Source organism: Ambystoma mexicanum, chromosome 4p, assembly GCF_040938575.1.
Source record: "Ambystoma mexicanum isolate Mex_15411 chromosome 4p, UKY_AmexF1_1, whole genome shotgun sequence".
NCBI classification, from domain to species: Eukaryota; Metazoa; Chordata; class Amphibia; order Caudata; family Ambystomatidae; genus Ambystoma; species Ambystoma mexicanum.
The window spans coordinates 518167924-518192119 of NC_090927.1; the positions used below are offsets into that span (position 1 = coordinate 518167924).

The window sequence follows — 24196 nt, forward strand, 5'->3', positions numbered from 1 at the left end:
AGTGGTAGGCTGTTGCAGGAGTCTAATGTCCTCAAGATAAGAGGGCTTGAGTTAGACAGATGTTGTTGTTTATGACAATTGTTGGGAGAAGCTTTTGTAAAATATGTCATTTGAAATGACAACTTCTTAGCCAAGTTGAGCTGTGGTTTGAGAAGGATAGGTATTGGTGAAATGTGACACCAAGGTACCTAACTTTCACTAGTAGTTTTGGAGATGTGCTGTGGTCTTTAGGGCACAGCTTTTAGAGTGTTGGTTGGGGCCTTGGCCACATAGAAATGTCTAGGTCTTGCTGGATTTTATGCAAATATGACAGATGTTCATTCAAGTTTAAATGGCCAAAAGAGATGGCTCAATGGTGAATGGGGTTGTGGTGTTATGATTCCCTAGATACATCTTGAGCTCTGTGTCATCTATGCATATGTTATTTATTTTATTTCTTTATTTATTTACAGGAGGAACAATGCCCTTTTGATCACAAAAGAAAGTACAATAGATAAGAAATCAGATTTGATGGGAAGCAGTGAGCTTCTTACAATGGGGTGAGTTTGAGGGACATTCTGACCAGGTTGTGGAGGGGGGGCAAATGGAACAGTCATCAGGGACAATACATTAGTGGACACACATAGATAAAGGACAACCAACACTGGACATTTCTGCGTGCAGGCAGGTGGTACTGCCAGCTGTGCTCGATATGTGACCGTGATGGGTGAAGTGCTAGAGTGGAGGCAGAGGAAGTGAGGGACAGAGTCAGGTTAGAGGTGACAGAAATCTTTTAGCTAGTAGGCAGATGAGAGGTAGGTTAAGATGCTAAATCAGAGGCAAGGTGGTAGGCTTCAAGTTTGGTTTTTAACAAATCCATGTAGACTGTTTCACGGATGTCCAGGGGAAGAGAATTTCATGCAAGTGGAGCTAAAAGTGACGGTACGAGGAGGTAGGTATGAAGTGAGGGAGTTCAAAGAGAGTCCTGGTAGCGAAGGTAATGATCTTGCTGAGAGTACAGAAAGCATAGTTGGGGAGACCAAAGAGAATGCTGGCACAGTAGTCCAGTTTAGAGAAGACAAGAGTGGTTAAGAGATCCTTGGTGGTGTTGAAACGAAGGAGGTGTGTGATTGTCAAAATATTTAGGAGGTTGAGATTAGCTGCTGTTCCAGTATTGGAGATGAAAGTAAAGAAAGGTGTGAGAAGGGTCATATATGATGCTGACGTTTCTAGCTGAAGAAGAGTAGGGGAGCATTTCAGGTGGGAACTGATAGGCAGAGGAAGAGATGAGACAGAGCTTTAGGCAGGGAAGAAGAGCAACGCCATTTTGGTTGAGGGTAACATCAGAGAGTGCAAAGCCATCCAATATTTAATGGCAGAGAGACAGTTGGACAATTTGATAGGTGGACCAGAGGAGAGGTCAGGAAAAGAGAAGAAGATTTGGGTCTTGTCCCCAAAGAGAAGGTCAAGATAAGTGGAGGATCCTCGGGTGTGTACTCTTTGAACAAATATCAGAGTACTGCCTCTATCTGAGTCCAGGTATGGGTAACTGTTAGGCAAGAATCATATGCAGTACCCTTTGGGAACATCACACACAATTAAGAGTACAAGTGACAGTACAAATTCACCTTTGGTACAAGCCTGTACTATACAGTAAAGTGGTAGCGATGGCTGAGCAGCCAGACTTTTCTGAAGAGCAAGTGAGCAGTATCAATAGTTACACAAAGGACAGCAATTACTATGATTCAAACAAACACTGACTCAAGGTTTCTGAGTGAAAGAATATACATTAATTTACACATCAGTTTGATAAAATCTCACTAAAGTAAAGCAGTTGAAAAATCACATTATTAATACACCACACCACTCACAATAGATTTGGGACAAATTAAACTCAAAATGAAGTAAGAGCAAAAATGGCACTCAAGTAATTTAAAAAGGGAGGGAAAGACAAAGTTAGGTAAAAATTGAGCAGCACCAACCGGTAAGTAAGAAGGTCAATCTAGAAATAGGAACCATGGTGATGGAATCAAATCAAAAAGGCTTAGGGCCCAAGTCAATAGGACAAAAATCTTTTGCTCAAGATCCCACAGATCAGGGTAGTTCGAGGTCAGGCCTTTGCCAAGTGTTCCGGACAAAGTTGGTCGGCAAAAAAGTTAGTTTAAAGAGTAGAGAAGGACAAGCCCTCGGATTGGCGAAAGGTTTCACAAACTTTCATCGCGGCTGGACGAAACGAAAAACCAGATTTGCACAGTACCTTTAAATGGAGAAGAAGCTGTAGCTGAGGCAGACGTTCCTGGCAGGTCCTGCAGGCTCACGGTTCCTGAGGGGACTGTCGGACTGACATCAAGTAGGAAGACTGAAGGGTCCTACACTGCCCAGGCAAGAAACCAGCAGCAGAGCAAAGCAACAAATAATAGGTGCCCTCCTTAAAACCCAAGCAGGGTCCGACCTATCCGGTTCACTGTAGCTCTGTACAGCAAATTCGATCAGAGGAGGGAGTCCTGGCTTGCAGTTTGGGTGAACTGGTTGGTCCCACCAGCTGGGGGTAAGAGGATTCCTGGTAGATCGTCTCTGTCGTTGGAGCTTGAAGATTCAGACCTGCAGCAGGGCTTCACTGGGCGGTTCAGTCATTATAGGGGTCCTCTTCTGTCAGATCCTCGTCGGTTCTTTCGTTCCAGGGGCGACTCTGCCTTTCTAGACCCAGAAACCTGCTTTTTATGCAGTTTTCACCCATCACACAGCCTGACTGTCAATCACCCAGTAGGGTGGCTGTCCTGGCGGGACGGTCACCTAGCCAATCAAACAGGAGTGTGACTTGGGTTACCAAGGGAACCCATGACAGGGGTCCTAAAACCCCTCCCTCACATCCTGCCTACCCAGACTTTCAGGCGCCTAAGGAGGGCTTCTGCGTAGAAGCCCGCGAAAAGACAGTGAACAAAGGAACCAAACCTGGTTTGGCGGGCAGAGTAAAACACAAGAAAGACATTTTCAAAAAGAAATGGCGAATAAACCCAGCCGGAACGGTATAAAAATGTATATGGTCTAGTGGGTTTAAGTTCGAGGCTACCAAGATAGCCTAAAACAATACCAAGGTTATTTAAGATAACCGTGGTAGGAAAAATAGGGAAGTTACCACTGCCTCCAGCCAAGTCTTGATGAAAGGGAGCGAAACAAGGCTCCAAGAGAAATAGACAAAAAGGGATAAGTATTAACCCTTTCCAGTACTCTATGTAAGATAGTGTGTACTGGGTCTGTGGATTTAAAAGACTAATAAAGTTAATGACAACTTTACATGTTCTGGGAGACAGAAGTCAGTTCCAGAAAATGGAGACTGAGTTGGGAAGTCTAAAAGACAACCCTGTGTCACTGCACTGAAGGTGCTGTGTAACACACAGTCAAAGATGATGCCTACGGGGTAGGTGAGGCTGCACAGTCTATGAACACAAACATTTTAACACACACATCAAAACACATGTAAGAACGGGAAAAAAGGTTCACACTCTCACCAGGAGAAAACAATAAATCCTAGAAACCCAGCAAAGCTGCTGAGGGACTCAGTAGTTAAGGGAAAATAGCCACTCTGGAGATTTCTCCCTAACATTAACGTATAGGATATAGAAGATAGAGGCCGTACTGTAGGTTAGGAATAAAAATGAACTGAGAAGGCGGGGGGGGGGTCTGCCTTCAGTAGTTTAAAACTAATTTAATCAACATATAAACATTTTGCATTGTACAATTAATTTTCTAAAACACATAAAAAACATAACAATTTGCATTTATAGCATATTAATCAATCGTATTGCCATACACTACCACTTCTGTGGCCAGGTTGTTATATAATACAAGGCTCATGTGCTTTGTTACTCCCTAGATTTTCTGCATCTGAGAAAATACTGGTATTTGGCATAAACAATTTGTATTCATTGCATTTGTTCTTTTTCACTGTATTAGCATTAAGCAGTGATGTCTCAACATGTTTCAGTTCTCATTGGACAGAATCCGGAACTTTCATCAGGAGTGGTGCCCTGGTGTTTTGTGCAGGCGTATAGTTACGCTATTGTCCCTCTGGTGGTTTCCTTTATAACCTTCCCCTACCAGACAAAATAAGAGAAACGGGTATGAGCTTATTATTTCTCTATTAAATAAGTTTTAAACTACTCTCCCCCTCTCAGTTCGTTTTTCTTCCTAACCGTCCCCAAAGAGGACCCAAAGGAGGAGTTTAGTGCCATAAGAGCAGAGTTATAGAGTGTAAAGAGGAGCGGACCAAAGGCAGAGGAGTGAGTTGGGAGGTGTTGTTGCTCCAGGAGACAGAGAATTGGTGAATTGAAAGGTAGGATTCAATCCAGGCAAGGGCTTGATCACAAATCCCCAAAGCAAAGAGAGCATTGAGGAGATCAGAGTGTTATACAGTGTCAAAGGCATCAGAAAGACAAAGGAGAATAAGGATAGAGATAACAGAGGCGATGAAATTAGAGACATTCATGAGAACAGTTTCCATAGAGTTACAGGAGCAGAAACCTGCTTTTAGAAGGTTTTGAAGATTGTGGGTGTCTAAGAAATTGGTAAAATGGTTGAACACAACCTTTTCAAGCACTTTAGAGTAGTGGGAAGAAGAGACACAGGGTGAAAGCTAGCCGGTAGGTTCAGGTCAGCCCCTTGATTTTTTACGAGAGGGATGACCATGGCTGTTTTGAAAACCGGGGGAAAGCAAGCAGAGTCAAAATACAGGTTGAAGAGTTCAATGAGGTGAGAGACCACTAAAATGGCAATATGCTTGACTAGCTGAGGAGCAGGAGGGGATAATGGGGCACAGGAGGGGCTAGGCTTCATCAGTAGAGATAGCACTTCATCAGTATTAGTGTGACTAAAGTGGGAGATAAAGGCAGATGGTGGTGGTAGAGTAGGCAGATTTTAAAATGTAGGAGTAGGGAGTGTGAGGAAGGCCAGGAGAGAATCTCTAATTTTGGAAATGTTTGCAGTGAAATACTCATCTAGGTCATTAGCTGTGAGAGTGAAGTTGAAAAATTTAGGAGGAGTGAGGAGTGAGTTTAAGGTGCCCTGTAGCAGCGAGGATGGTTGGAGTGAGAGTCAAAGAGAGTTAGAATTAATTTTTCGTTCTATCAAGAGTGGACTTGAGAGAGTTCAGGGCAGAAAGGTAGAACTGCAGGTCCACATGCATATCTGTGTGGATAGAGCGCATGAATGGGGTGACCCATGGGTGAGGATTCTGAGACTTAGGTATGAAAGTAAGCAGTGGCAAGTAAGAGGAGAACGAGTCATATAGTAAGGATTGGAAGCTGGAGAAGGCAGTGTTGGTGCCAGAGGCATCTGGTGTGTCGGAGGAGAGTGAGAGCTGCAGGTCAGAGAGAAAAGGGGGAATAGCAGAAGGTTTACATTTCCTTTTAGTAATAGTTAAACCAAGTGGTGATAAAGAGCAGAGGGTGGAAAGGAGATGGTAGTGGGAACAATTAAGAGATCAGATGTGGATAGTATGACAGTATTATTAGTGCCTAAGAGAGGTGGAGAGGAATAAGAGATCCAAAGAGTTTCCCCCTGTGTGGGTAAGTAGGTTATGAATAGAGTGGAGAGTGGAGTGACTAAGAAAAGACTGAAGTTCAGATTACGGAGAAGTGGTGGGAGAGGGAAGGTTAAAGTCACTTAAGAGAATGCAGTGCATTCAGTGGAAAGAGAATCAAGTAGTTGCCCACGACCTTCAAAGACTGGCGCAGTGGGACCATGAGGGTAATAGATGGTGATGATGTGAACTGAGTGAGGCAGAATAATAGATGGAGAATTCAAAAGAGGTAGGAGAGGATGTGGCATTGGAGATTTGTGAGGTATTGAGGCAGGAAGAGAGCAGGTGTCGGATGCATCCACCTCTGCCAGTCAGTAGAGGAGAGTGAATAAAGGGTAGTTTGGAGTCAAGTAGGGCCACTAGAGTGTCAGTGTCAGAAGGGGAAATCCAGGTTTAAGTGATAGAAAGAAGGTTTAGGGGAGGAGATAAGGAGTGAAAGTAGTCTGTGATAAAGGCATGTTTGTTGCATATAGACTGAACATTCCAGAGTGCAATGTTCAGTTGATGAGTTAAGGAAGAGCAGAGAAGTTGAGTCCCATAGGAAGAGAGGCGAGGTGCATCGGTGTTAGTGGAGATATGGTAAGCTAGTCTGCTTTGTTGGTTGGAAGGAGCTGGAAGAGAAATGGAGTAGTGGGAGTTTCGAGTTGTGAGTTTTATAATAGGGATAGGAATTAAGGAATTTGTAGCATTATTGGAGAAAGCATAAGAAGAGGTGAGTAGGAGGAGCAGCTGGAAGAGCAGGAAGGGATGCATTATAGGTGAGTAGTACAGTGTGGAGAAGCCAGTACAGTAATTAGGAAACTTGTGGTATGCAGAAGTGCAACAGGGAGAAAGGCAAAAGGAAAGGCTCATTAGCTACGAGGCACAGAGGCTGGTCTTCAACCTGCACAGTTCCCCCCTTAACGGGGACGCCCCTGTCTGGACTCCCCAGTTCAGAAGGGATGACACACGCTCTTGTCAACTGATCGCCTAGTCCATCAGTGGGTGGTCTGTCTGATATTGTCCATGGTGTTTCTGGGATGAGATGATTACTTTCTGGCATCTATTTGAAATCTATCTTGACATGTCGAACATCTGTGTGTCAATGGCACCTACCCGTAGAAATCAAAACCCTAATCCGGTACCCATTTTTAAGAAAGGACAACATAGTTGGCAGTCATCTCCAAACACTACTTACTTCCTCTTCTCCTTCTTCTGTAACATTAGGGGCACATTTTTAATAGACATAACCACTACTTCAAATAATCTCTGTAATCCCTGAAGTCATTCTTCTGGTGAGTGGACTCTACAGAGACATGTAATAATCACATTTTAAATGTCACCCACACATTCGAGTAAAGCCATTGTTATTCGATTCTCTTCCGCGTTGATCTCTCCACCACAATTTATAGCGTGAATGTGTATTTAACACCAGAGGGAACCAACATAATGTAACAATGCGTTCAGTCTGAATCATGGCACTGTCCAGCAATTGGCAGCTGAGCAAAGCGGGATCAAAAATGGTGATAACATGACATTTTGCCTTGTTCCCTGCACACTTTTGATACGCCTATAAGGGGAGCTATTTCCCTGAAAAAGTCTGTGCATGCAGGAACTGCAAGATATTCAAGGTAAAAGAAGTATATTGACACTCTTGGACAACCTCCATGTTATCTGGAACACATGCTGTAAACATGAAGGCATTTACCTGGTCTTGTTTTCATAAATGACCTACCTTGCATGTCACTATTTTTATCAGATAGTCAATCATTTAACTTGTCCTGAATATCTTTATAATGTGCTTGTGGCTCATTTGTTATGCCTATGGCGGACAGAAGCATGAATTCCAATATCTCTCCAAAGGAGGGCAATACAGGAGACAGATTGCAGATCTCAACTGGGATGTGAGAGTACTACCACTAAATGGCAGTCCCTCTATTCCAAGTCATATTCTTCTCCCAGCAGGAGATCCTAGGATCTTTTAGCACAATGTTATCAGATGCATGTTAATTATTTTCTACCAAAAGCTCATTTACATTGTTGGAACTCTAATTGTTTCAAGTAGGAACTCTAATCAGCAATTGGGTACACCCTAATTTCCATATAAATAACAGCAGAGTAAATCAGATAAACATGTATGGGACCTATACGCCATCATGTTCTCTACAAACACACTTAAAAAACGTAAGTGGAATCACCAGAGACAAAATTGTCAGTTCTTTGAGTTGCAGAAACAGCTTTTCATATTCGCAAGGTTTACAATTTAGTAATCGTTGGTATTGTTACCTGGGTTTGGCAAAACTCAAATAACCTGAATTTAAGGTGGTTAGAGTCCCAGCAACTTCTAAAACGTTTTCAGAGATTTGACAGCAACAGTTTAATGTCACCTGGGGTGAAAAGGTCAAGGGCCGGGCAAGAGAGGGCACACTACTACCATCCCCCAAAACGCCCTAACAAAAACCCACAGCTCGTCGTTACTGAGCAGACCCTGCACGGCATTGGTGTATATTAAAATATTTTCGATCTCCAGTGCTTTGCACCGGAAATAGAAAACCAGTGTTGGGGAAGCCTTAGGGAGCAGTGTATCGGTGAGGGCTCCTGGTTTATACCCCACATGTGACCTGACAAATGTGTCAGGCCATCAAACCTTTGGATCAGTGAGGCCAAAATAGTAGTGAGCAACCCATTTTGCAGGCTGATAGCACAGTGGCGATTGCACTCTGCACCTTTCAGATGTACTGATGCCTTATCACTCCAAATATCCATCTTCATTAAAGGCCCGGGGCAGTGCATCAGGTTTCATGCAATTGGCTGCTTCCTTAAAACGCTAACACACACTTTGCCAATTCTTCTGTGTGCAACAGCTTTTGACATTTAAGGACCAAGTTTAAGGACCAGGGTGAAATGGCTGTGAGTCCCCCTGCCTAACTGGGCAGGGGAAGACAAGTTCAGGTAGCATCAACAACCAACTGCCATCACAAATAATGCTGCTTCAGTGGAGCATTTCCTGTCCTTTCCAATCAATTATACACTTAGTGATCAGGTGATAGCCCTTCCTGGTTGTGCATGCACAACCCACCGTTCATTGTGGGTCAATGCAGTTTATGATGCCTACGAGTCACCCAGCAAATTAGGCCATCTAAACATTCAAGGATGGTATTTGACTAAATATCTTTATTAACATGACAAGAAAGGGCTAGGTGAACTTTCCAAATCTGATTCTGATATTTATAAGCAATGGGACTTTGAATCAGTTAAACTGATTCAAATGTTTTGACTCTAATATTTGTCACATATTTCTTTTTCAATTCTTCATATTTTCTTTGGCTTTTATTTTATTTTATTTCATGTAATATTTTCTGATACAAAATATTTTTTTCAAGTGGAAGTGATTCTTACTTAATTTCCACGCATGATGGCATACTGTTCAAACTGACTTGATACAATTCAAACCACAAGCAAAGTGAATCCAGTATTTGAAGGTTTAAGGTTTTAAGGTTGGATTAGAATCAACTCACAAGCCGGCTCTGTAGGGGTTCACCTGATTCAAAGTGATTCAAACCATAGTTTGAGTAAAGCTTTTTAAGGCTCGTCTATCCATAATGCACAACCATTATAATGGTATAACCATTACTATAGGCATAGCTCTGAACGTGAAATGTGAAATGCGCATGCTTATTACAGGAAAGGAAATTGAATACAATGCATCAACAAGTGTGGAACTTTCAATGTTTCATGACTAAAGGCTCATGGCCCCCAAAAATACCACTGAGGAGTCTGTTCAGAAAACAATGTAACACGTTCATTTGAATAGTTGTTTATTCGTATTTCCCTCTGAATTGACAGGAGATACACATCTCTTGCTTGATGGGTTTGTTGATGAGGTTTAGGAAGAGAGAAATCTCAATATAATATTAGTCTCTATGTCTTCAGTAAAACCAGTCATTTAGGATTTCTGTTAAGTTACTTAGTAAACTGCTCCCCAAATGCGCATCACTTTGACACCCCATGCCACCTGCCCCTCTATCCAATGTATCCAAAAGGGATCATAACCGTCTGCCCCTCTCTTTGTCCCTTCCTCTGCCTTATTCCCCCACTCCTTTCCCTCCTTCACCCCTTCTGTACCTCCACTTTCTGCCCTTCTCTCTCTCTATCTCCCACAACACCTTTGATTATCATACCTTGGGCCACCAAGCCTGGTATCCCCATGACTACCCTGCTGTCAGACATTTTCCCAAACTGGTGATTGTGCAAGAACAAGTATCACAGTGATAGAGTAGCCTGAATACAATTCCAAAAGAGATACCATGCAGTCCTCACATTTAAGAAAACAACCTTCTCTTCATGACCCAATTTACATCATTTAGTCCTCTAAGCCACCTTTGGAACTCGTGATGAGGCCCATTGTGTTCCTCTGGTTCAAGGCCAAGATAGCTGACTACTTCTCTACCTTCAAATGTATCCCTAAATCAGAACTGATGTCACATGTTAGGAATATGAGAGCCTCAGCTGAGCAGCTTGATCCCTGACCTGCTAAAACCATTCAAAACAATGTTATCACATTGGGTCCAGTCTTAACCGCCTTAACTAACGGTTCTCTTGAGATCCGGGTTTCTCCATGCTCCATTCCTATATAGAAAGTCAATGATGACCCCAAAAACACTGCAAACTATCTGGTATAAAGTGTCTATACCGAATATTTTATATTGAATTACTTTTAAATTGAAACTTTTACCTTGAAAACCGTTATGTTGAATGTATTTATGGTGGAGTAAAGGGTTAACATTTTGTGGGAAATTGTGGTAAATAGTCAGGATGGGTTTTTAGTGGTGGGACACGTGGGTTGGCTGGGGAACCCCCCAAAAAAATGCATTTGATATAAAGGTTTTCAAGGTAAAAGTTTAGAAATATCGGCATTCGATTTACATTTATTTCGGTATAAAGACATGTAACCAACTATCTCTCTATTGCCAAAAGCCCTTTGATAGAAAAGATCTTGGAAAATCTAGCCATACAGAAACTATTGGGTAATAGCAACACACACAAGCTTCTGCATGACCAACATTCCAGCTTCAGTCCAGCCAGATGCACAAAAACCATCCTTCTCTACTTCAGAGATGAAACCCTGAGATCAGTAGATTTCCACATTCCGCCTGTACATATTCTATCAGACCTTTTTTTACACTGCAAATCGCTCCTCATTCTTTATGTGAATTATCTCATTTTGCACTCAAGTTCATCTCATCCTTTGTCTAAGAAAGATATAACACAATCCTACATTCTCCCTCAATGGCCCTTAATTGCATGCCTGAAGACTCTTGCCTATAGCATCACACAACCCACTTGGTTGTAGGTCATATGATCAAAAACAAAAGGATCGAATGCCTTTTGATCGACAGTAAAATCATCGAAAAAAAGGGTTGATTTTTTTTATTTTTTTTGTGGGGGGGTTCCCCCAACCCCTCGTTTTCATTATTAAAAACATTTTTCTACCAACCCAAACTAAAATATATATATATAAATAAATAAATAAATTCGACCTTTTTTTTTCGACCATTTGACTGTCGATCAAATGGTCATTCGATCCTTTGTTTTCGACCATTTGACTGGACACCGACACACTTCCCTCTTCAGACCTTTGCAATGATCCACAAATTCTCTTCTGTCTTCATGGGCCTTCTGACGACCTTCTTTTCTGATTGCCTTCGCCAGGTCTAGGATTGGATGTGGTGATATACCCCGAGGTCAAGGGCCCAAGCAAAGCAAAGGTCCCTTAACGAGGGCAGCACTGCCGTTACCGACAAGGTCAGCCAGCAGCTGAGGGGCATATCGCCATTAGCACCTGTGTATTTGCCTACACAGGTGCTAATTTTGTCTTTTTTAAATGAAACTTTGTGCAGTCCCCACAGTTGACATCATCAATATTGAAAACGGACTTCGAGGACAGCACTGCATGGCACTAGGTCACGCAGCAAAGGTATGTTTCTTTTTTTCTTTTAAACACACTCTTAGCAATCACGTAGGAAACTACATGGGTGCTAAGAGATTATGGGGAAGGGGCACAGGGAAGTGAAGGGCTACCCAGGCTGCTTAGAACGTGGGCTTTTACCATACCATACAGCCTGCATTCCGATCATCCTGACTGGCCAGCGCCCCCTTCCAGGGGGCTTATGATGTATAACTGTCTCTGCCTGTGTTTAATGCCATTAAGGATTAGATTGTCTACTTTTGCAACGTCATCCCTCATGCTCTTCCCTGCTGGGTCTCCATCTCTTAGAACTCCTCCAACACTCTCATCCTTTGCAAAGAACCTGGCAATTGTTTAATAACCTCCTCTGTTTTCCCCAAATTAACTTGTCTAAAAAGTTGTATTCCACCTTACATCAAGCATATGCGCAAACAAATACATTGATCAAACAGGAGCAGAATACACATGTGGGGCCGGATGCCCCGCAAACCCAGGTGTGGCAGGCTGTAGTCAAGGAAGGGAGCAAAACAAGTGGGTTCATAGAGTGTAGGACGTTGTTTTGGAATTACTGGTTGAGCGTTTGGGACAGAAGGAGGGTTTTCAGCTTTTTGTAAATGTATTAGCTTGTAGGGATTCCATCAATGTGGTTCTACTACTGTATGTTTTTTCCTCCAGCAAAGGATTTTTGTAATCAAGGGGAGCAGAGCAAATTACTATTAGTAGATCTTAGGTACCTTTGTCGGGCACGGGTTGTGAAACATTTATTTAGAAAGAGTGGCACATAGCTGTATTGAGTCTTCTGGGTGATGCAAAGGATTTTTAAAGTGTTTCTGTGTTCATTTTGGAGCCGATGCAGGGATTCCTATAAAAGGATATGGGATCCGGACTTCTTACCACTCAGGTTACTCTGCTGATGCAAATGTGAATGATTTGGGTCCACAGATCTATTTTTATTTTATTTATTTATTTATAATGTGCCAAAAGCCTGCAGGCATCGGGGTGCAGAGACACTTACACGCTCATACGAACACAAAAGACAGGACAGTCAGGTCTAATGAAGGGAATACAAAGAAGGATTTATCAGATTACTTGAATAGTAAGGTTTTTAGTGCTTTTCGAAAGCTATTTCAAAGCCTATGGTGTGGTGGGACAACAATTATCTAAGCAAATTTAATTTATGTTGTGGTTCCAAGAGGGGAGTGATGTCTATCAAAAGATGGAGATGGACTTTTTTTTGTTATACAAATTGCATTGATATGTAGTTCCAATGACATGTTCGTGAACTCCTATTGCAGATGGCCATGTGTAGTGTACGAGTTTGTTGCTGGGCTGGCCAGACATTATTGTCTCTATTTTTACTCCATGGCTGTCATCCAATCAAAGATCTTGGAGAAGGAGTAAGAGATTGAATGGGGGTGGCCCATCCTGAGTGTCAGACCAATGAGGATTTGGAAAGCATCGGTGCAGCATTGGAAAGGTAATGAGAAAATGTTCAGGACCGAGGTGGGGTTTCATATAGACATTAAATGACTAGGTTTATATGGTAGACCCTGGTGGGACACCGCATGATGAGGAGCAAGTGTGGGAAGTGAATTTTCACAGTTTGCTATGATAGGTGCATTTTTTCAGGAAGGGAGTGAACCATCAGAGTGAAGATGGTTTTTCTGAAGGCAGTAAATGAGGATAAAGTGGTCTACTGTCTTGCATGCTGATGAAAGGTACAATAGAGGATCTGTGTGGTTGTTGACCAGAATATGTAAGATGTTTTTGTCTGATGTTGATAACTGTTTTGTTGTCACATTTTGGATAATCTGAAGCCAGACTGGCAATTATGCAGTAGGAGGTTGCTGTCAGAGTATCTTGGACTCAAAACAAAAATTGGCAATGGGCATGTAGTTGGGTAGGATAGTGAGACAGAATGGTTCTTTTCAGCATGGGAACGATGCAGACATTTTTAGGCACAAGTAGGATCAATCCTGTTTTGAGGGAGGAATTGCAACCTTATTGGGTGGTTTGGAATGAGGAGCCTTGTCCAGAATTAAATCAAAATAGTTGTAAAGACTGAGGAATGTAACACTCCCTAAAACACCAATTAATAAACAATTCTGTCTATGTGTGATTATCTACCGCACCTTTTCAGAGTCGTCCCTGGCCTAGCCTCCTTCCTACCTAATGAAGGCCATCTTCAACCATAGTCCCATGCAAAAAATGATACCACAAAGTCAAGGCCACCTCTTTCCTACAAATCTCTCCCCTCATGTAGGATCTTAAAGCTGTGTCTGTTACTGCAACCCTTGTCTGCACTACACCCAAACCTAAGAGCTGGTACTTCCATGAGGACCATAGAGACGATGCTTGCACAACAATTGTTTGCGCATGCAGAGTCACTGGGCCTCATTCTGAGTCTGACAGAAAAAATCTGGTGTTACCGTGATGGCAATCACATCGGTTCCGCCACTGCGGGGCACCAGAAACAAGGTAGGAGTACGCCTCGTCGGACGTGCGCATCTCCTATCTGCGGAACAGGTGCAACCGCCTTCACGGTAACACCGGTGGAGATGGATGTACCACCATCACCAAGGTTGGCAGTGCATCCGCCTCCGCCGCATGCATGCCAGACGTAGCAGCACTGCGGACACGGTAATCACGTGATTGCCGGAACCAGAAAGAGCCCGGCGGCCATTACAAAAATCACAATCCACTGCAACCCCCCTGTGCCTGAAGCCATCCATCCCTTCTGAGTGCCTGAGCTAATCAAGGGACATGTCAGCCAGGATTCCCCAAACCGGCTAGCGCAACATACACTTTGGTGAGCTGAGCTCAACATGCTGGTAGATCACATTGTGGAGCATACCGGGGAGCATTTTCAGCAGACTAGTGCCATAGCACGCATCTCTGGAGGAAGGCAATCTGGGTGGAAGTTGCCCGGAAAGTTAACTACTGTGGGAATGACACCACGCAGTGTCAAGGACTGCCATAAGCGTAGGACGACCTGTGCCTGAGGATGCGCAACCTCCTTGCTGCACACCGTAGGCACCGCACGGTTACAGGTGGCGGACCACCCTCACCCATCAAGCTGCTGCCCTGAGAGGAGAAGTGCAGCAGTGTGCTGCATATGGAGGGGATTGAGGGAGTCGGTGCAACGGAGCCGGGAGCCGGGACACCTGTTGAGGCTGGTGAGTACAGAAAGTGTCCAAATATCAAGCGCACACCTGCCCACCCTGCCCCCCCTTTACCACCACTGCACTGAAAGGGCCATAGCACTGCCCACATGATATGATATGATATGATATGGCATTTATAACGCGCCTATACACAAGTGTTTCAAGGCGCGAACCCCGCACATAACCCGACCCAACCCAGTACTCCCATGGCCCCCCACCTAGTGAATGTTGCGCAAAGCAAGTCACATGGCTTGACTCGCATGCATGCCCCATACCAAACCACATGACAAGGCACCACACATGACTGTGTGGATACCGAAACAAGGGTGCCTGTAAGTTCACTGGCACACATGTCACTAGACAGGCACACACATGATGATGCCCCATTACAGTGGCTGCCATGCTGCAGTGCCCAACAGGCCTGTCCCTGGCGGGTGCTACAGACCTGGCATGCTGAGTTGCCATGGAAGAACTGGCACTGTCAACAATGTTGCTGCTGCTTCCGTGTACCCACTCCCATAGACTCCTATGGGACTCCATGGGGGAATGTGGATAAAGAACATTTCCGGTGCCTGACTTCCTGGCCCCTGGACTTGTAATAGGCCAGTGGCACCGGGAAGTCAGACCCTGGTTATTGTTAATGGGTCTGGCAGCAACCCGCCAGTGGCACCGGTAGGGTTAACACCGGATCCATTAAGGCCCAGTGTCACCTGCACACTACATCACTCCCACCCCCTGCAGGGACACCCATACACAGCTGCATGGACAACATGGGTACAGCGTTCACCACGCACCTTGGCCCCCCCTCCCGACAACCAGAACATGAGAACGCTGATGAACAACTCATAGGCAGCCTCTACTGCCAAGTAAAAAAGACAGAATCCACGATGCACACACTGTGCATCCTGGCCGCGAGTACTGCATGTGTGCCTGCCGTGCTGCCACCACAGCACAACACTGGTAGGACCTCACCTGCACGCACACATGGGCACCCACCCACCCAATGGGAGTGCATGTCCCTTACATGACCCTGCGAGCCCTACCATGAAACCCCACACACATCCTGGGCATCCAACCAGGTCACACATCAACACCAGGTATGCACCTGCCAAACACCCCCCTCAACACATTCCACACAGGCAGACTGGCATGCCAGTACCCACAGCCAAACGCGGGTGTACATGTCAGCAGTCCCAGCACAGCTGTGTTGCATGTGCCGCCTGTGCAGTGCCTGCAGCTGTGGCCACACAACACATGCATGAGTTTGACATACCATGCAGCACTGCATGCCCCCACAATGTAATTCTGCATGATCACCATGTTGCATGTAACTGTACAATTGTTAGCTAGGTAGGTCACTGAAATCATGCCTTTGATTGACCCACAGGAACATCATCTGACATGGACGGCGGCCCTCCTGAGACATTGAGGGGCACCGGACGTGCAGGGCGTACGTCATAATGCCCATCAACATCCCGTGACAGAATATCTGGCAGTGTGCATGTGACAACTGCCACTGTGCATCAGGCAGCTGCTGTGGTGAAAACCCCAGCTGCCCCTGGGTCCCAGGCTGCCCCTGAGTCCATTACCCCAGCTGCCCCTGTGCCACAGGCAGCCGCTGTGGCAGACCCCCCAGCTGCCCTTGTGCCTCAGGCAGCCCCTGTGGCGGACCATCCGGCTGCAACAGACCACCTGGCAGTATCCGCAGTGCCACAGGCACACACAAGGGGAACAGCATGAGGACATGCACCACCCCCACCCCAGCAGCCCGACTACCGTACCACTGACACCACTGATGGGGAGGCAGCTGGAGATGCTGGACTTCACAAGGGGGATGACACTGATCACACCCCGGATGTGTTAGGCACATTCAGCCCCATGAGCCTAACAAGTTCACAGCGCTCACCCTACTGCTCTGTCCGTGAAATAAATGTGCATCTCAGGCGCATGGCGGAGCGTCAGGACAGCCTCACTGCCCTGGTGCAGCAGCACCTGGAAGAGTTCTGCCTCATAAGGGAAAGTAACCAGGCCATTGGATGGCGGGTTGCACTTGGGCAGTCGACTGTAGCCACCGCACATTTGGCTAGGAGGGTCCCTGAGGGCAATAGCATCCAGTCCACTATTGCTGAGACAATGGCACTGGCCCTCGAGGCATGCATGTCCCAAATCGCCAGCGACAACTCACTGTTGGCCTCCACCAGCTCCACGCCTGCAAGCTCCCAGCCAGGCACCCCTACGAGGTGATCCATACACCTGTCTGGCACATCACACAAGTATACACATGCCGCCGCCAAGTGGGGGCGCAAGTAGGGCGGATCCATGGACATGGCAAGGCTCTGACATGGGCATACAACACTTGCTCCATGTGTGACTAATTAGGGAGGGGGAGGGTAATTTGGGGAGGAGGAGGGGTGTTCATAGTTGGGAGTGATAGTTGGTGAGGGGGTATGTTATTTCATAGTTGGGAGTGATAGTTGGGGAGGGGGAGGATAAATTGGGGAGTTGGATGGGGGGTTCATAGTTGGGAGTGATAGTTGGGGAGTGGGAGGGTGGTGGGAAAGTTGGGAAGGGAATTAATGGTCCACCTGCTGTTCGAATGCTAATTTACAATACGCTTGGTTCTGCATATAAATCACGACTGGACATTCCGTTTCTGTGTGAGTATTAAGTGTTTAATAGAAGTGCTCAAAAACACGTGCCAGCAGTTGTGCACCATGCGCTTGTGAGTAGTGTTCAAAAGAAGTTGTGTATCAGTGCATCCCGTGCATGTTGCCCAGTCATGGCCTCCCGCTGGGGTCACAGTGGCATACGTCATCATCGTCAACCCCATCCTCCTCCTCAGCAGGGTTCATGTCCGGGGGCAGTGCAATGTTGCGTCTAATACACATATTGTGCAACATTGCACAGGCAAGGACAATCTTGCCCACCTTGATGGGGCTATACATGAGCGCACCGCCGGATCTGCTGAGGCAGCAGAACCTCACCTTGAGTAGTATAAATGTCCGTTCAATAGTGCCCCGTGTATGGATATGTGCATGGTTGTAGGCCTCTTCATGCATGTTCCGCGGCCGTCTCATGGGTGTCATCGGCCATGGCGTGAGGGGGTATCTGGCATCACCTGCATGGGAGTGACAGAAGAGGGATGGAATCATAGTGGTGTCAATCTCATGTTAGTGAAGTGTGCATGCACACATTTCCAACATTTACTTAGCACAAGACATAGCACATGCCACAGACCCTAGTGATTGCTGCAGTGTCACATGTAATGCCATAACCACATTCAGATGGTTGGTCACTCATTTGATCTGAGACTGTTTGGCATGCTCACTGTGTGCAGTCATACACTGAAATGGCCTGGCTAGCATGGAAACAAGGATGTGTGACTGCCTACTAGGAGCCTTGTATCTTGTATGGTGCTAACAATCTGCCTACCACACCCTCAGCGCCCAAGAGGCCTGACACTGCAGTGCGCTGCTGGCCCAGTAGTCAGTGTGCTCATGGGAGCACCAGATACTTTTTCAACGATGACAATCCTCCCATGTCCATATCCCAATTGTGTACTCTGGCACTCCATGGTAAGGGGGACTTGCAATTTACCGGCACCTGACTTCCTGTGACACAGAAACCTTTAATGGCCTTGTGGCACTGGTAAGCCAGGTGCATGTAAGCGGGGTGGTGTCCGGCACAACCCCGGCAGGGGAAAGGTCGGGCTTCCTGCAGGCCTCTGGATGTGGCCCATGTGCGATTTGGCTTTGATGTCTCTCACATATTTATGCCCAATACCACTGCATTGTTCATTCATGTTTTGTGTTTTGCTGGCTTCACCATGCTATTCTACATCTTCTGAATGCTCATATGTCAATTTGCATGTCTGCGATCACAGATACAAAATGTAGCATGATGGCACACAGATGTGCATCAATTTGAGATATATGAACATGTGTGCAGTGATAAGTTTATCGTTCATCACACATGATGCAGCATGGGTGTGGTTGTCATTCATTGTTAGAATTGTGTATTATTTGCAGTGGGTATATGCCCTGCAATGTGCACTTGGTGCTTGCTGAACAGTTGTGTAGGAATGTGTACTGGATACATGCTGTGGGGTACACTGATGATGGTGTGTAGGATTGCATTCATTTGACTTGTCTGTGATGCAGGCGGTGGGGGATGTGCACAGTTTTTTAGCAGGCACTTTTGTAGGTTGTCTGATGCATTCTGGTTCATGTGGTACTTTTGTGTTGTTTCATTTGACTTCTAATTGACAGGGATTCGGTGTGATCCATATGCCTGTTTGTTAACATGCGTTCCATGCCTTTGGAATAAGGGATGCAATGTATGTGTCTTAGGTCGCATTTGCCACATGCTCTGCTGACTGTGCTTCTACCACCTTTACAAAGAGGTCATGCATTGGTCATTTTACTCACCCAACAGCCAGGTGCACTCTGGTCAGTGCCTATTTCCACCCCCTACACAGAGGTCATGCATTGGTCATTCTACTCACCCAACAGCCAGGTGCACTCTGGTCAGTGCCTATTTCCACCCCCCACACAGAGGTCATGCATTGGTCATTCTTCTCACCCAACAGGCAGGTGCGCTCTCCGATGTGCCGTGCCATATACCCTGGCAACATGGGGTTCCGTGATGTGTGGATCCTGGGAAATGTGCACAACAATGGGTGATGAGGTGTTCAGCATCACAGACCATCTGCACATTGAGGGAGTGGAATTGTTTGTGGTTTCTATACACTGCCTCAATGGCTTGTCTGCCCACCAACTCCACATGGGTGCAATCTAACGCACTGAAGCAATTGGGCCTGTCTGCCAGGGCATGGAAGGCCATTTTGGTGGCATTAACTTGGGCTTGGGTTCGGGGTAGGGCAATGTGGTCTGCCACATGGTGCAGCAGTGCATCCAGTACCTGGAATAAGACCCTTGATAAACAGGGATGTGACAGCCCGTGCAGCTCACCCACGATGTGTTGGTATGTGCCAGTTGCAAAGAAGTGCAGTACTGACACTACCTTCAGCAAGGGGGGGATTGCAGTCATATATTTATGAGTCTGCTGATGTCATCATGAATGAGGGTGACAATTGATGTTACGGTCTCCCAGTCAAGCCGGTACAAGATGTGGATTTAGCTTCGGTCAGGCTACAGTGTGAGGCCCTGATGCAGGGTTTTGGTGGCTGCCTGTGGGGACCTGCTGCCCATTGTTGTTATGCATGGCCATCTGGTTCCTCATTCGCCTCATGCGCCTATGCCACCTCCTCAGCCTCTATGCTGCTTCATCCTCAATCCCTCCTTGCAGGTTCCCCAGTCCAATTGCTGCTACAGCGACTGCCAGCACGCTTGTGTTGGGAGGTGGGTTGGGTGTGGGTGTGGTCCTTTTGTACATTACCAGTGGTCAATGGTGTGCAGCTGTGCTGATTTTGGACACCTGGGGCCTGTTGCTCCTCACCTGGCTCACTGTTTAATGCCTGGTCTGCGGTGCCAGTATTACAGGCACAGTGTTCACGGTGCCACCAGCATTTTTATGGCTGTGTTTCAGTGTACGTGGTACTCTGAATGTGCCCGTACTAACGCTGTATCAGTAATTCAGGCATGTCCGGCGACTCCTTCTGCAGTTTACGGTCACAGTGCTAACGGGTGAGGTAGCACCTTGGGTGTCACTTTGAGGTAACAGTGTTTCCGCACTTGCGACTCTGAATTGGACCGACATACTTGTAATGAGGCCCACTGTCTCCTTCGGCTCTCAGCGCATTGAACACCTCGGTGACGCGTTTCATAAATCATATGTTTTTGCTGTAATCATACTGAATGTCTAACTCTCAGTATTAACAGCCTACTTGCTAATGAAGCAAATACATCATTGAATACAGTTTTTGAAAACTGATTCATAAATAAAATCTATATCAAACTACCAGCAGCAGATAAAAGAAAGAGCGGAACACAATTCGACACCATGTTAGATGCAATTGTGGATTTTCTGTTTGGTCCCATATTCAATTAACATTTCTCAACTGAAGAGATTGTTTTAGCATTCATTAATTCCATGTTAGATGTCTTCTAGGTGTGGATTTAGTCCTAAACTTCTAATTATTGTTCCCTGTATATTAAGCAATTTTAGAATAGCTTTAGCCTCACCCCTTAGATTTTTTTTGAGACAAAACCAAATATAATTGATTGTAAATGCAGATGCAATGGATTGACAGCCACAGATAGATCACAGGATGAATGGAACCATCCAGCTGCTGCAGCTGGCAAATTGGTATTGTGGAAAAATGCACATGATCGACTTTCATCAGTGTAGAAGAAGCGAAGGTCAGGGGATGAATAGAGTGGTGGTGATGATTGATAAAATGGTCGATTGGAAGATAAGAAATGGATGGAATGACTTAAAGCTACAAGCACCAGGAGATAGTTGCTCACAGAGCAAAAGCACTGGATGAGCAGAAAATCACAAGACTGATTGATACGATAATCAACGCTGGGATACTGGGTTGGATAGGACGGGCACACCTATAAGCACAGAACACTCTTATAAAAATAGGGATTTCATAGACCAGAGAATGTGGTGCAGAACATATGAAGTGCGATGTGAGATTGGTAAGGAAGTTAGAAGATGAAAAACACAGCAGAGTTAAGAATGCTTTGCATGAGGGTAAGAGCCTGGATATGTGATGAAGAAGACAAATGGGACTTTGTTTAAAGTCGGCATCGCAATGGCGACACACATTGCTTGTAAATACTTCAATTATGACATTTGGATTGTTTAGTGGTCAAGTACGATTTTAACGAGGGAGTATTTTACTCTTTTGGAAGTCCAGGCTAAAAGGATTTTTCAGGGACTAAAAAAGTAGCTCTCATTGTCGATGGAGTATTTCTAGGTAAGTAAAAATATTTGTTTAATTTTAAAAACATAAGTATGTTTGTTGTAACACATACCTTCATTGTGAGAAGTAATTGACATAAATGGAAAATATGTGTTTTAACTTATAGGCCCTCCTCTATCAGATAACACAAATGTGGAGGTACTCTTTGTGGCATGCGCGTTGATCCCTCTCCGGCCCGAACACATTATCTCAGCTGCACAGGTGGCAAAAAGGGACAGACTGCTGCCTATCTATTCCAAGTTGTTTTTCCTTTGGGTGTATTTGCCTAATTTTAGGGAGAAGAAGGGACATGGTCCCACTTTTATTGAGGGCTGGATTGGACAAAATATGTCAAGGTTCTATTCTCCTAAGAACACTTTCTCTTTAACCTGGTACCATCCTTTCGTCAGTTTGACCACTCTGTAATATTTACTAATTTGTTAATTTATTAATTGGTGATGTATAAGGCACTGCATAATGAGTGGTAGCCTGCCCGTGAAAGGGATGTGACATGCTGATAGGACCACTACTGCATGCATGGTGCCACCAACACAGATATCCAATTTATTCAAAAGCAACATATGCTTCGAATGGCAATTCATCTCTTTTCCTAGCGCCTTACCTCATCCATATTTTTAATTGTAGGTGTCCCACCCCTGCTTGTGACGGCTCTGGACATATTACTGGAAATTATGCATCACATAGAAGGTAAATAAGGAAATACATTTTCCTTTGTCTGAATTGTTCATGTTTGACTTTAAAACCTGTTTCCCACTTTTGGAGGGTCATTTGTACTGAGGGTCCATTTTATGTCCAAATGGGCCAGCACCATGAACCTTTATGTGAATATCTGTGTAGGGTGTTCAGGCATCAGTGACTGGTGCCAGTGGTGGCTATGGTAGGTATACACGTATACTGCAACTCAGAGGACTCAAGGGGCAGGTCAAAAGGCAGGGGATCTTCAGATGATTTTATTAATTGAAATATAGCATTAAAATATGTGTATTTGATGCTTGCAGATGATCTTAGCGTATGGTAGACATTCACACATCATTAATTACCTGCAATGAGAATTAGATCCCACACATATGAAACATAACGAACATTGGTTTACTTGTCTATATTAATAGGCTTCTACTTTATAGATTATTGTAAATAGATTATAGGCGTTTTATTCTTAAGTGATGAATATAGGGGCAACAAAAGTAATATTAAATAATTGATTACTTTTTTGTTTCTTGTTGGTTGTAATAATATTGCAATTTGTATGCAATTCAGTAAGGTGGTTTGTATGTATATTAACCTTTTAAATATTTATGAACTGTTTTGTTTCATGTTATTGTTTTACAATAAGTCTTTATTATCATCATCACTAGGATATGTTATTTCAATACTAAATATATTATCCTGCTCACAACGATTGTATAGTGCTCCAAAGCTTGAACTGGCGTGGTGCCTCCTAAAGTAACTCTGGATAAAAATCAATTCTGGTGGCAATGGTTAAGGCTGGCAGTATTTGTAATACTTTTGGTTTTAACCGCCTGCCTGATTATGGGACAAGTGTAATTACCATGTGCGGTATTCCATGGTAAATACTGCCCGATGAGAGGATCCAATTTCACCTAAAAATCAGATTATTTTTGTCTCCACCCAACACTTTCCAAAAACCGCGACATTTGAAAAACACGTTTTACATTATGTAAAGGGATGCACTAATGCATTTCAGCACATAGGATACACTATTTACGAGACCTCTCGAGGGTCTAAACCCCTTTGCAATGTAATGCACAAAAGGGTCAAACTGATCCTTGTGTGCATTACTTTGTACAGAACGGCAGCAATATGCTCCACTACTGCATCTAATCGGTTTCTAATCCCCAAACAGCAATATGAGCTCATTTCATGGGTGATCCCAAAGTGAGTATGGAGGTATTCAGAAAGGTAATTACTGCATGTGATGAGTCCTAACACTCACGATTTTACCGTCTGTTATATGACCACTAGGCCCCATCTTATCTCACTCACACTGTTTTCGGGCCGGATGTGAGTATTTAAAAATGAAGAGATGATCTTATGAATATTTTCAGAGATGTTTCTACAAAAGCCTGCATGAGAGCCCGCTCGTGGAAGAGCTACACTGCAGACACATTTTGAAGTACTTCATGTAACCGAATAAGCCATGATTTGCCTGATTAATGACAGGCCTATGCAGGCTCCACATCAGAGCCTTAAAATTGACAAAATATTATGGATTACCAATTGTAGTTTTACAATCCGAATCATATTTGGCCCCTTTTCTTCTACACTAGATTATACTATAAAAAAAGTATTTTCTGTTACTATAATCTTGCATATAGTTACGTTTTAGATGCCAAAGTTACGTCCTTATCATTTTGTGCTTTTATTGTATCCTTCATAGGGTGCTGACTGTTTTCTTTGTGAATATGCACAGCATAGTATGAGAGCACAAATGGAAAGGAAAAATATAAAAATTAAATTTGGACCGATTCAATTTTCTTTACTGTCGCTAGCCTATTTTTTTCTGAATCTGTATCTTACATCTCTAATCACTTTGACTGTGCAAACTCTCTAGAGAACATCCCAGCTTCTCCCCAGTCATTCACCTTTGCTTGCTGTATGTTCTAGTGTTTGCAATC

At 44.5% G+C, this 24196-nt stretch overlaps 1 protein-coding gene across 17 annotated transcripts in view; it reads left to right on the top strand.

Moving 5' to 3' along the window:
* MYT1L (myelin transcription factor 1 like) overlaps positions 1-24196 on the top strand; it is a 1655431-nt gene that overhangs the window by 1539405 nt on the left and 91830 nt on the right. For 16 of the 17 annotated variants that reach the window (XR_011260403.1, XM_069606035.1, XM_069606050.1 and 13 more), the window contains one exon: positions 22185-22247. The exons of the other annotated variant lie outside the window; for it this stretch is intronic. Coding sequence is in view for 15 of the 16 variants with exons in the window: in XM_069606035.1 (XP_069462136.1) it covers positions 22185-22247 (63 nt within the window). In the remaining variant the exon portion in view is untranslated. The remainder of the gene's footprint in view (positions 1-22184; positions 22248-24196) is intronic. 17 annotated transcript variants of the gene reach the window in all.